Source organism: Oreochromis aureus, linkage group 4 (genome assembly GCF_013358895.1).
Source record: "Oreochromis aureus strain Israel breed Guangdong linkage group 4, ZZ_aureus, whole genome shotgun sequence".
NCBI classification, from domain to species: domain Eukaryota; kingdom Metazoa; phylum Chordata; class Actinopteri; order Cichliformes; family Cichlidae; genus Oreochromis; species Oreochromis aureus.
In genome coordinates, this window is record NC_052945.1 from 30,581,238 (window position 1) to 30,594,934 (window position 13,697).

At 41.2% G+C, this 13,697-nt stretch overlaps 1 protein-coding gene across 1 annotated transcript; it reads right to left on the reverse strand.

Annotated features, from left to right (window-relative positions):
* Window positions 1-11,192: 11,192 nt before the first annotated feature.
* LOC120439726 (ribosomal L1 domain-containing protein CG13096-like) lies at window positions 11,193-13,303 on the reverse strand. Its single transcript, XM_039610644.1, has 3 exons — window positions 12,920-13,303; window positions 11,554-12,407; window positions 11,193-11,434 (listed from the first exon to the last, which is right to left on the reverse strand). The coding sequence occupies exons 1-2, from the start codon at window positions 12,966-12,968 to the stop codon at window positions 11,821-11,823; spliced, it is 636 nt and encodes a 211-aa protein (XP_039466578.1). The 5' UTR covers window positions 12,969-13,303; the 3' UTR covers window positions 11,193-11,434; window positions 11,554-11,820.
* Window positions 13,304-13,697: the final 394 nt, after the last annotated feature.

Sequence of the window (13,697 nt, forward strand, 5' to 3'; positions counted from 1 at the left end):
TTTTCGTTCTTCAACCACAATGACAGTAAAGATTCTGATCCAAACAGCAAAACTATATTAATTGATGTAAACGTCTTAATATAACAGCCAGTAACTAACGTGAAAATGTGGAATTAAGTGGACATGTGATCCAATGTCTTACTATAAATTATTGGTAAATTTTTGGTGGGTGTTCCTTTAATTTGGCACAAATCTTTGTTTGCCTTGTTATGGACATTACTTTTGTAATGCACCATCGCCATCTACTGGAGACACTCCAAACTGCACAGCGAAATCATTTCCTATCTTCTCTAAAGCAAGTAAAATCAGATTACAGCTTGCAAAAATTATATTTACCTTGTGTCTTATTCAGTAATCACAAAACTAAACGTTTTTTCAAAAGTTTACTTCCAAATATGGAAGACCAACCAAAAGTTGTAGTTTTCTGATGCTGTGATTCATACATCATATCATGCTACACTACATTTGTATTGTTTTGTCATTTATTTTCAGGAATTAAATAAACTCAAAGAATTATCTGTAGTTATTTTAGAGAGAGAATTTAAAAAGAAAAGATCTTTTCATTTGCCCTAATCTAAACCAGGTGTTAATGTTATCTAGAAATAAAATCACATCACAAAGCAATCAACTCTCACTCTTCTCTTAAAAATCCAGGTGTTTGCTCAGTTTTATGGTCATTCTTGGGAATGGAAAGAGGACTGGAAAAGTACATGAAAGAAACATGCATACTTTTGCATTGCAGTATAAATGTATTGAGGTTGCTCTTTTGTTATCATTCAGGGGCTTTAACAAATCTCATAATAATTTATTAATTGAAGTATATCCATGTTTGGAAAGTATCCATGATTACATTTCTGACCAAAATGTCTCAACAGCCACATCTGCAGGCTGGAGGTCTCAATTCAATTCAATTCAATTCAATTTTATTTATATAGCGAGAAAATCACAAAAACAGTTGCCTCAAGGCACTTTATATTGTAAGATAAAGACCCTACAAAAATACAGAGAAAACAGAGAACACCCACAATCGTATGACCCCCTAAGAGCAAGCGCTTTGGCAATATCAGGAAGGAAAAACTCCCTTTTAACAGGAAGAAACCTCCAGCAGAACCAGGCTCATGGAGGAGCGGCCATTTGCCACGACTGGTTGGAGGTGACGGGAGGAAATCGGGACACGACACGCTGTGGAAGAGAGCCAGAGATTATACATAACTAATAATTAAATATAGAGAGATGTATAAACACGTAGTGATTGAAAAAGCTTACTGGAAGAAGAAACACTGAGTGCATCATGAGAATACCCCAGCTGCCTAAACCTATTGCAACGTAACTGAGTATTCTGTCCCTCGGATTAATTCTGAGGTATGTTATAGGACAGGTCATAGTCATTCTTGCTGTAAATAACTGAATAGATGTGTCAACAAATATGTTTATTCCTGGCCTGCTCACGGCAAAAGCCTGCCATCTAGTGGGTCAACAGCAGAAACTCGTAGTAAGGGCAGAGAAGGAGAGTTTTGCTCGGAGCACTTAACAGGGAAGGACCGGTGCTTCGTGCCTCTGACGATTCCTGCTTCTGTTGCTCTTGAGATGGCATAATCATTTTACAAGAATGAAAGTATGCTCTCTCCTTCTCTCGCTGCCAAAGCTGTTTCCTGTTAAAGGGAGTTTTCCTTCTCACTGTTGCCAAGTGCTTGCTCACAGGCTATGTTAACTATTGTAGTCACTCAGTGAGAGTCCTGGAAGGGACAGAAGTTGAGGGCTATTACATTTTGAGCTTGTCCACTCTTTTACTCTTCAGTTAAGTTGGATTTGGATTTTAAAGGTTCTGTTCAGATTTCCTGGAGGATTTTTAATCTAGCTGCCTGATATAACTAGAGATTTGCAACCTCTCATTTCAACCCAGCTGCGTATCTGCTGGGACCTTTTTACATAATCCTACTCCCCTTAGGAAGTATTATTAGAACACACAGGATGCATTTCCAATGCAATGCAGCTGATAGCCAGTTATGGTTATCTATGAAGTCAGGTGACACAAATAGGACATGTCTTATAGACATAAAGGCCTGGATGACCTTGAATTTTCTGCTTCAAATTCAGACAAAACTAACCCTAAAATTCTTAAAAACATGGCATCTAGACTGAAGATTCAAGATTCAAGTGTTTATTGTGTGTACAGAAGAAATAGCATTTCTCTGTGCAATGAAATTGTTCCTTTACTGTCCGTACTCAAATGCCAAGTTAGGTAGGGTTGAAGGAATAAGGATAAATAAGGATAAAATAAGACAAGATATTAAGATAAATAAGGCAAAAATAAGGATAAAAATGGTGAAAGATAAATAAATAAGTAAAAAATATGTAAATGAAGACAAGTGAAGTATACAGTTGTCAGTGTAAAAGGATGTACAAAGGTGCTTAATGTGCAAAAGAACTTATTGTGCAAATTGTCCTGATGTGTCCTGATGTGTCCTGATGTGCAGACAAAACTAACCCTAACCAGATACTTACTATGGATGGCATTACCTTGGCCTGTAGTGACAACATGAAGATTTTGAATCAGCCAAAATGATGGACACCACAAAAGATGCACATCACACATCACTTGCATAAAAAGCAAATTTATTTAAAAAAAATAAATAAAACAACATTCAAATAAGCCCAAATGACCTGAAAGACTGAGAGAAGCCAAATACAACCTCAACATTACTCTAAATAAAACTCCCCTAGTCGTAATATTACATGAAGTTTATCAGTAATGTTTTCACAGATGTGTTTTTAATGAATCATTTATGGTAAATCAGTCATGATGTGTTAGGAAATGTCTACACAGTTATACATGGGCCCATTTTTACTATCAATCACTCCTGTATGGACAGATCACATGGTTATAAACCAGGTGCAAATTTGATTTAATGTGAATATAAAGCAAAAATGGGATGATCCATCACAAACCTCACAAATTTACTGTTGTTAAACACAATGATGTTGGTTTGTGCTGATGTCTTTGGAAAGTCAAAGGAGTTTGCAAAGAAAAGCATCTGGACTTCTTTAAGTTGCTTGAAGACGTTTCACCTCTCATCCGAGAAGCTTCTTCAGTTCTAAGGTCAAATGGCCGAGAGTCCCAGATTTAAACCCAGTGGGAGTATCCCCCCAAGGAGGGACAAAGGACCCCCTGGTGATCCTCTAATCACATGCGCCCAGGTGTGAAAGCGGGTGTGGGACCTAATCAGCCAGGGTTTCGGGTGAGCCCATTGTGAAACCTGGCCCCACCTTGTCATGTGAATTCCTGAGGTCAGATGGCCCAGGATGTGAGTGGGCGTTAAGGCGTCTGGGGAGGGAACTCAAAACTGGATTATAGATGGCAGACAGATGGTGTCGTAAACCACCGCCTCTGTTCAAAGATAGTCGCTCACAGTGGACATAGATGGCCTCTTTCACTCCTCTTTCAAACCATCTGTCCTCTCTGTCCAAAATGTGAACATTGGCATCCTCGAAAGAGTGTCCTTCGTAGTCAACTCCTTTGACTACGATGACCTGGATGACTGAGAACCTTCACAGACATATTGCCGTACATTTTGGGAGGAACACCCTTCAACTGGTACGGGAGTATGAAAGGGAATCAAGGAAACTGGCGGATTATAGGAACCACCTTCGTTTCAACCTAAGATGCAGACAAAGCAGAGTTGTTCCTAAGAGCTTGCGCCTTGGATCCACTGTCAGGGGACACAGAGCAGACTTGATTCTACAGAGAGCACAGAATCACCTTTTAAGTGAAAGGATAAGACAGGTCCATTTCACTATAGATGCCCTCCAGATCAAGATCAGCCAGACTCTGCAGGAATTGGAAACCCTTCTACCCTCTCCAATCTTAGAAGAGGTTCACAAGTTTGTGTACAAGGCTCAGCGGGCCCAACACTCTCAAGGAAAAGAAAGACAATGCAGGAAATTTCACACCTTGCTTTCAAAAACCCACACTCCTCAGTCTGAAACCACACAACTCAGAGAAGAAAACACACCTGAAGACAGTCGGGAGAAATGGGTAAAGAACTTTTCAGACCGGAATCTCACTGAACCTGAAAAGAGGGTTTTAGCCAAAGGACTCAATTTCGCCATTTCTCCGCAACAGTTGGCCATAGTGGACCTCATCACAGCCACAGAAACCGCCATACGGATTAATAAATTATCACAGACAAAAGCAGAGCAAATCAGGATGAAAGTCTCAGCCACCCTCTCCAGTGCAAAAGTCCCTCCGTCTAACCTTACACTACAAGAAAAGAAGGCCGTCGCTTCCCTGAGCAAAGACCACAACATCACCATATTACCAGCGGATAAGGGAAGGTGCACCGTGGTCCTAAACACAACAGATTACCACACAAAGATCACTACTCTCCTCAGTGACAACAACACCTACGAAGCTTTAAAACGAGACCCCACAAGCAGCTACAAAAGAAAGTTATAGCTTGCCTTCAAGACCTTGAAAAGGACAAAATCATTGACCGCCTCACATATCACCGCCTTTATCCAGGGGATGCCATACCCTGCATTTATGGACTTCCTAAAATCCACAAGGAAGGGGTCCCACTCAGACCCATAGTCAGTAGCATAAACTCAGCCACTTATAACATTGCAAAACACCTTGCTACCATCCTCGCACCTCTCGTGGGAACACCCCACACCACATCAAGAACTCCACCGACTTCACCGACAAGGTCCAGAAACTTACCCTGGATCCAGATGAAACCATGGTGTCCTTTGATGTAGTCTCTCTCTTCACTTGCATTCCCACCACGGAAGCAGTGGAGACTGTCAGAAAACGACTACAAGAAGACAGCTTCTTGGAAGAAAGGACCAGCTTCACACCCGATCAGATCTGCACACTGTTAGACCTCTGCCTTACCACAACATACTTCAAATACGACGAAGGCTTCTACAGACAAAAACATGGCTGTGCCATGGGCTCCCCTGTGTCACCTATCGTAGCCAACCTTTACATGGAGGAAGTGGAAAGAAAGGCTCTTGGCTCTTTTAAAGGGAGAGTACCCAGCCACTGGTACAGATATGTAGATGACACCTGGGTCAAAATCAAGACACAAGAAGTGGAATCTTTCACTGCGCACATTAACGCCGTGGATAAAAACATCAAGTTCACCAGGGAAGACACAAAGGACAACTGCTTGCCTTTCCTGGACTGCGCCGTGCACATTGAAGAGAATGGCAACCTCAACATTGAAGTTTACCGGAAGCCCACACACACGGACCAGTACCTCCTCTTTGACTCCCATCACCCTCTGGAACACAAACTTGGAGTAATTAGGACCCTACACCACCGGGCAGAACACATTCCCTCTAAGCCTGAAGGAAAAAGAAGGAACACACACATGTAAAGGAAGCACTGAAAACATGTGGTTATCCTAACTGGGCGTTCATAAAGTCAGCAAAGAGGCACAGAAAAGAAGATCAGACACCAGCGAGGGAGGATAAGAAAGACAGACGCAACAACGTTGTCATCCCCTATGTAGCCGGTGTATCAGAGAAACTCAGGAGAGTTTTCTCCAAGCACGACATCCCAGTGTACTTCAGACCCAGCAACACACTCAGACACAAACTGGTTCACCCGAAAGACAAAACTCCAAAACACAGACTGAACAACGTGGTGTATGCTGTACAGTGCAGCGAGGAATGCCCAGACCTCTACATTGGAGAGACCAAACAGCCACTTCACAAGCGCATGGCACAACATAGAAGAGCCACCTCCACAGGACAAGACTCAGCAGTCCATCTGCATCTTAAGGATAAAGGTCACTCTTTTGAGGATGCCAATGTTCACATTTTGGACAGAGAGGACAGATGGTTTGAAAGAGGAGTGAAAGAGGCCATCTATGTCCACTGTGAGCGACCATCTTTGAACAGAGGCGGTGGTTTACGACACCATCTGTCTGCCATCTATAATCCAGTTTTGAGTTCCCTCCCAGATGCCTTAACGCCCACTCACATCCTGGGCCATCTGACCTCAGGAATTCACATGACAAGGTGGGGCCAGGTTTCACAATGGGCTCACCCGAAACCCTGGCTGATTAGGTCCCACACCCGCTTTCACACCTGGGCGCATGTGATTAGAGGATCACCAGGGGGTCCTTTGTCCCTCCTTGGGGGGATACTCCCACTGGGTTTAAATCTGGGACTCTCGGCCATTTGACCTTAGAACTGAAGAAGCTTCTCGGATGAGAGGTGAAACGTCTTCAAGCAACTTAAAGAAGTCCAGATGCTTTTCTTTGCAAACTCCTTTGACTACGATGACCTGGATGACTGAGAACCTTCACAGACGTGTCTTTGGAAAAAGTTGTCTTGACTGAAATGCTGGGATTTAAACTGACATCTGGTAACAAAATGTGCCACTGAAACACAACAGGTATTATTGCTGAAAATGGTCCTCTGTAGATGTCATGGTCCCTGAGCCCTCTTTCCTTGGCCTGCTTTTCTCTCTCTCTCTTCTGTCGGTGTATGCTCGTTCTGTTGTCCGTGTGCTTGTCTGTTTCAGGGGATGCCCCTCCTCCTTCCTGTCGTTCAGTCACTTGTCAACAATCAGCTGATTGCTCCCCGCTCCTCATGAGGTCTTCATGCTGGCTTCTCAACAACCAGATCATTGCATCACCAAGGTAATGTATCAGGCCACAGTCATGTAACATTTTCCATCAGTTCTTGTCTTTGCTCACTATCTGTTTCTGTCCAGACCTTTCAGCTTTTTCGGATCCCTGCAATCTTCTGTGACAGTGTCTGAGTGTGCCTTCAGACAGCCTGCAGTACCTCTGCCCGTGTCCTGGAGCTGTTAGATTTGTATTGTTTATTGTCATTTATGCTTAGAAATATTTACTCATATATGCTTAGAAAATGTTCCCTCTAAGCTGCGCACGTGCGCAATTGCGCACTGTTGGCACGGTCTGTGCGCAGAGAAAATCTGCGTTGCGCACACAAAAAAAATTCTAACCTGAATTGAAATTAAAGTAAATATGTGCCGACACCGGTGTTTTAGCTAGCAAAGCGTGGCTGATGTGCAGTGAAGCCACGTTAATGACAACGTGTACAACCATTGGAGATGTGAGCAGGACAGACGGAACAATTGACGGAAAAAGTGTGGACTTTATACCAGTATTTAAATTGTGTTGAGAGGCCACGTAAAACCAGAGTTATGATTAAAAAAAATATGCAATGTTTGGTTTTCTTCCTGAATACTATCGTTGTTTAAATTTACTGCGGGAAGAAACGGTAAAAACGGCGTTTTATAACGAAAACGCTCGAAAGCACTCTTCGCCTGTGAGCAAAGACGAAACCAAAACACCCCACACCCTTTCCCATTGGTCGCAAAATGTACCATGTCGACCAATCAAAACATGGCATTTAGTTGTTAAGAGACGGGGGGAAGTTTTAGGAGTGACGGCGGTGTTTTGAGATGTGAGAGATTTGCGACATTTAGCGCAAATCTTGTGTAGTTAGTGTGTAGTTAGTGTGTGGTGTAGTCAATAGTTTTGTTGTGTGTGTCAGAACAATGAGGCGGCTGCTGAATGTTACAGGTGTTACAGCAGTGATACATCTCCTGTTGTCAGGCCTGCAGGTATCAGGCTGTTGTTCTCCTTTATCTCATAGTGGACAGAAATTAATTTTTGGAGTGGCACAAATAATTTGTGTGGCATCAGATTTGATGCAGAACAGCTGATTGTTCTGTAAGTATTTTGAAATGTTTGTTTAAAAAACCGCCTTGGCAGCATTTTTAGGTAAACAGCTGCAAAAAAACTTGTTTGCAAAACTCAGTTACTTTTTTGAAGAAGTAACTATATAATTAATTGCCCAACATTGGTCATTATATACTGTATTTTGCAGACAGAGAGTTACAGGACTCTCTCACAGACCACAGACTCATAATACAAGTCAGAGTTTTATTTAAAAAAAGAAAAAAAAAGAAAGAAAGTTGTGTTTTCAAAATTGGAGTTCAAGTTATTTTTACTTCCAATAAATAAAAATGGCCTGTATTTGTATAGCGCTTTACTAGTCCCTAAGGACCCCAAAGCGCTTTACACATCCAGTCATCCACCCATACACGCACACATTCACACACTGGTGATGGCAAGCTACATGTAGCCACAGCCACCCTGGGGCGCACTGACAGACAATAGTGTTAACATACTACACAGGTCATGAACAGGATTTTTTTTTTTTAAACTTTCATTGTAACTGGGCTAAAGCAGTTAATTAAAAGTAGTCTAACAGAAATGTAAATGCTGTAATTTTATTTTATTTTTTTAATTTTAATTTTAATAAACCATGTAACTTGGATGGATTCAATGCTGGCGTGACCACAGTGCACATGTCTAATGTCGCTCACAGTGATCCAAGGGATCGCTCAGGGAGTTTGTGTGTTCGCTCAGACACATGAAAAATTAGAGGGAACATTGGCCGCAACCCACATACTCAACTCTCATGCTCAACCCACATTTTCCTTACAAATTTGACACCACCAGTGTTTGGAAAAATGTACTTCTAAAAGTACTTTTATTGCACTGTGTTCATTCACTCATGAGTTGCTGTAACATGAATAAACAGTACCATTGCACAATGACCAAAACTAACTGTTCTGGATGTGGTGTTTAGAGTTGCCTATCAGCGGGTTGAGGATCGAAGCCAGAAGCTTTAAGGTGTTATAGGTGACCGAGTTGATTATACAGACAATTGGTCCTAAAGGTACACCATATAGACTGTCCCTGGGTATAGCCTGTGGTATGAGGTCCGGTCAATAGCATTATCTTTTTCTAACTGCTTCAGACAATCTATCACCCTCTTCCTGTTACCACTTCCTGGGCTTGTTTCAGGGGCTCATAAGTATTTCTGTCACTGAGCAGTGACAGTCATAAATGGTTAATGATCAAGAAACTACATCACAGCCCACTGTTTGAAAGTGATGCTAGTTTTAGTAATTCTGCAAAGGTACGGTTTTTAAGATTGGGGAAACCTGCAGTCAGTTGAGACTGAAGAAGTCACTTGGATGAGTGATGAAATGTTTCTAACACTGAAAACGTTACATCCAAATGAACAGAATCCACTTTTTGGGATTTCATTACCTGGATGACTGAGCATGCATCAAGACAAAAGATCAGCAGCTTAGTAACTTAATTTATAATCTATAATGCTGCACTCTGTGTTTATCACTCTCATGACAGAGGTATTTGTAAGAGGTATTGTCTTTTATGTTGAGGCCATGGCATGACTCTGGCATGTTGTTTTTCATGATGAGTGACAGTGTATCTGATGTCCTTGTGTTGGTGTTGCATCTGTATAATAATGCTGGTCCAGGATCAACATTGGTACTGACCAATCATTTTGTTGTGATGTCATAACGTTGCAATGTCCGCAAATATGTGCTTGTTTATATAAAACTCTCTCCTAGAACAAATGGTCAGTATAAGTGTTTTCTTTATTAATTGATAGAATATAGTAAATACATTTTGAAGTTAGGTTTGCTGTTTAGTTTAGCCAGATTAGTTTACTCACATTGGTTTGCCAGTGATAATTGAATTAGCCAACTTCTTGGATGCTCAGACATTATCACAGGTCAGTTGCAATGCTGATTTAAGGATTCAAGGAAGCTTTATTGTCATTTGCATCACATGTTTACATGAGGTGGAACGAAAATTACGTACACACGGCCCCAGGGCGAAAAGAAACAGAATAACGAAGAAACAGAATTTAAAAAACAGATAAAAAAATAACAGAAAACAATAAATAACAATAAAATAACAATAACAAGAAAAAAAACAGAATATAGAAGAAGGATATAGAAGAATATAGAAGAAGGTATAGAAAAGTAGGTATAAATACTTTAGCAGCAAAAGGGCATGATGACCAGCATTGATAATGTGACGGTGTCAGTAAGTGTCAGTAAACCTGGACCAATATTATTTTGATGACATAGAAACAATGCCAACACATGACTGACAATTTTTTGGTGATAATTTAACTTCCTCTTACTGATATCAATTAAAACTATATAACTACACAATTGGTGTTCTCTTATTTCACTCTCACTTTTGCACCTCAGCAAAAAATGTGGTTTATCACAGTTAACCCAATTTCAGTAAATTAATTAATGATTTAACAACAGGGCAATTACTGTTTTACACAGGGACAGGTAAGTTTGAATAGGTTTATTTCCCCCTTCACATAAATACTTTCACAGCACTGCACCTGGAGTGAAATTGGAGTTAACAATGGTAAATTCCTCAAAACCCTTTCATGATTTATTTGTATTAATTTATTTGTATTATTTTATTTGCTAACTATACTGCCCTTTTTTCGCATTTATTAATAATAATATTGTTTACAGTTTAGGCATGCTTGCTTACCTGCCTCAATCTCAGCCTACCCCTTGCATCCGCTATCCGAACTAGCATTCTTGAACCTCAGCGCCACCCGTAGTTTCCGACAACACAATGATGGCTGCTTCCACAGGCAGTAAGAAAGGACAGGAACTCTCTAAGGCTGAGTACCTAAAACGTTATTTATCAGCCGACGATGATTCCCTGAAATCTAAAGGAAAGGCAAAAAAGAAGCGGCGCAAGGTTCCCGAGAAGGGGTGAGCCAGTGGCGACGTTTTAGTCGACTTTTGCCGCAGATTGTTCAGGTAGTGGATACCATTTGTTGGCTGTTTGGTTTACATCAGGATAGGCAGCTCCAGGCCTCGAGTGCTGGTGTCCTGCAGCTTTTAGATGTGTCCTTGATCCAACACAGCTGATTCAAATGGCTATATTACCTCTCCAACATGTCTTGAAGTTCTCCAGAGGCCTGGGAATGAACTAACCATCTGACTCAAGCGTGTTGACACCCCTGCCCTAGACGCCCAGGGAATGGTGTAGGCAACTCCAGGCCTCAAGTGCCGGTCCTTGAGGCCTGGAGTTAGACACCCCTGATCTAGGGAAACACACTTCTACTCCCACAATATACCTCCATATAAAGGCCCTGCTCCAGCTCCAAAACGGTTCAATATTCCACTGGGGTACTGCTGGGGTACCGCTGGGACGGAGTTGACAGGTAGAGTTTATGCATCGGTGTCAGAGGAAAACTACTGAGGACAGATTTGCAGTTTAATATTGAATGTTTTTAATACACACATCAGTTTGTCATTCATTCTATTAAATCACATTTGGTGCTATTAACTCTTTAACTAAAAAACAAACAACATTTTATGAATATATCCCTGCATTTCATGGCAAGGATCTATCCCTTCAGTGAAGTCAGCAGAATCCAGACCAGATGAGTGGACCAAAACTCCATCTTCAACCTGGGCTGTAATAGGTCCAAAATTTTGTGCATGGTGCACCCTTTGACTCCTTCCTTCTAACCATTTGTTTCCTGGATTTGTCCCTGCTGCTTTTATCGGATGCAAGCTCCTCTGGAGAAAGAAACAGAATGTATATTATATTCTAATAAACAGTTAATCAGTCTGAAACAAGTTATTACAATCATAAGTGATATCACTGTAAGGTATAATGATCAGTCAAAGCAACATACCTGAAGCTGGTTGCTGATGAGTTTGATTGACACTGATGAGGTCAGTGTCGGCTCCAGTGTGAGCCGTCCTCGTTCTTGGGTAGTATTGAAAAGCTCATCCATTTGTTTGCACAATCACATTGTGCCACAGGTAAAAGGGTCCCTGGTTGCAGGAAATTAAATCAGTGGGTCAGAGGAGGCCAGCCAAGATTCAGTCTCTTAGGATGTTACATGTCGGACACTGGGTTTGGAAGATGGGGTGCAATGCTGAGTGTCCAGCAGCAAAATTCAGCGTTTAAAATGTTTTCTGTCTCTCCCATCTTCCTCTTCATCGTCCTCCTCTTCCCTTGGTCTCCTCCTGGAACCCCCCGGTACTGGGCTGGGGGGCAATAACACAGGGGCAGCCTGTCCACTGTCTGAATCTTCATTGTCACTGTTATCAGGGTCACTTTCATCAGGGTCACTGTCATCATTGTCATTTTCAGGGACACTTTCGTTGTCACTGTCAGACCCCTCGTCTTCCCAGAACCATCTAATTTCTTCCACTATCGGATCTACTGCTTGCTGGGCCGGGTTTAATTCAATTTCTCCTGCTGGGATCTCTGCTATAATATTTTCCTGGGGTCCTTCTTCTTCCTGAGGTGGATTAATTTCAATTCCTCCTGCAAGAACATCAGCCTCTTCTTCATTGTTAGGAAGATCGTCGTCAATTTCATCTTGCGGCAGTTGAAGAATCACTTGATTCAAAACAAGGAGGCTTTCTTCAGTCAAGACCCCACGTGAAAGACCAACCTGCAGCCAGCGGATCATCGGGCGAATAGCATCGATTTCTTCATGTTGCTCCAGTAAAAGAAGCAGCTGAGGGATTGGTACCCCTACAACAATAAATAGAGAAATAATTTATTGTTATCATTCATACGATGCCAAAACTGTCCACAAATTCCAATTTGTGCAACAACACAGGGAACATACAAACATAAATAAATTAAAATTATTATAGTGTGATTGCTCCTTCAATTTAAAAAAAGACTTTAGTCGATGAGCAGCAGCCTATAAATGTCACTATTTCAATGTTTTCCTCAGCCCTCACTGTAGTAATGCACTATTAAACTAATTAATTAGGATTGTTATAATTATATATAATATGAAATGCAAAGTCTAAATAATCCACTTTGCAAAGCAACTCTTTGCAAAGTGGATTAAAAGAGAAATATGTGTATTCCCAATGAACCAGGAAATACACCGTACCACACGGAGGTTTTCAGGGGTCACAGACCAGACTCTGGGCTTGTGTGACTGAAGCCTTAAAATTCTGGAAATTGTTATGTGTAATAACAAACTGTCAGATAATCCATCTGAAAACTGAAAAGAGAAATCACGCTCTTACTTCGAATGGGGTCGTTATGCTGTCCGTCTCCACTCTCCATTTGATCCATGAAAACAGTCTGGAGGAAACTACAGTTGTCAAACTTTTAAGCTGACTGGTTTAAAACTTTCAGACTGTCGAAAGTCGTTTAAAATTGTTTGAAAACCTTTTAGCAAGCTTTTTAAAAACACGATGTAAATGTAGAGTAAGCCAAGTGAATGCTGCGAGGAACGCTGCGAAGTGTTAACTGATATTTCTCCACCAATTACATCCAAATATAATGATGCAGAGATGAACGTCATAGGTTTACTTGCTACTTTTGCGTTCTGACTCTCCTGTGACGTCATCGAATGACGCTGCTGAACGTTCTGCAGGTAAACAAAACTGTCAGTGGTGACTACGGAACTTTTACAGGTGAAGCATTTTCCACAAAGCTTTGAAGGAATTACAGTGACAGATAGAGGCCACAAGATGGCGCCATTTTTCAGGTAGTGGATACCATTTGTTGGCTTTTTGGTTTATGTTCACACCACCCCATGAGTGTTTTGCATAAAGTTTTAAGTATTCCTCGGGTTCGTGATTTTTTTCCCTTTCTTGCTGAATTAAAATAAATTAATTCAAGTACACTAGAGTGAGTCTTCCATCAGTAATTAATTATTGAAAACACTTTTCTACCTGAAGTGTATTTTTGCTGCTTTACATGTTTGCTGAACTGCTTCATGGCTTAAAAACCTTTTGATTAGTTAGACGCAGACTCTGTTGTTCATATAAAATCTATACTTTATATTTTCCATTTGGC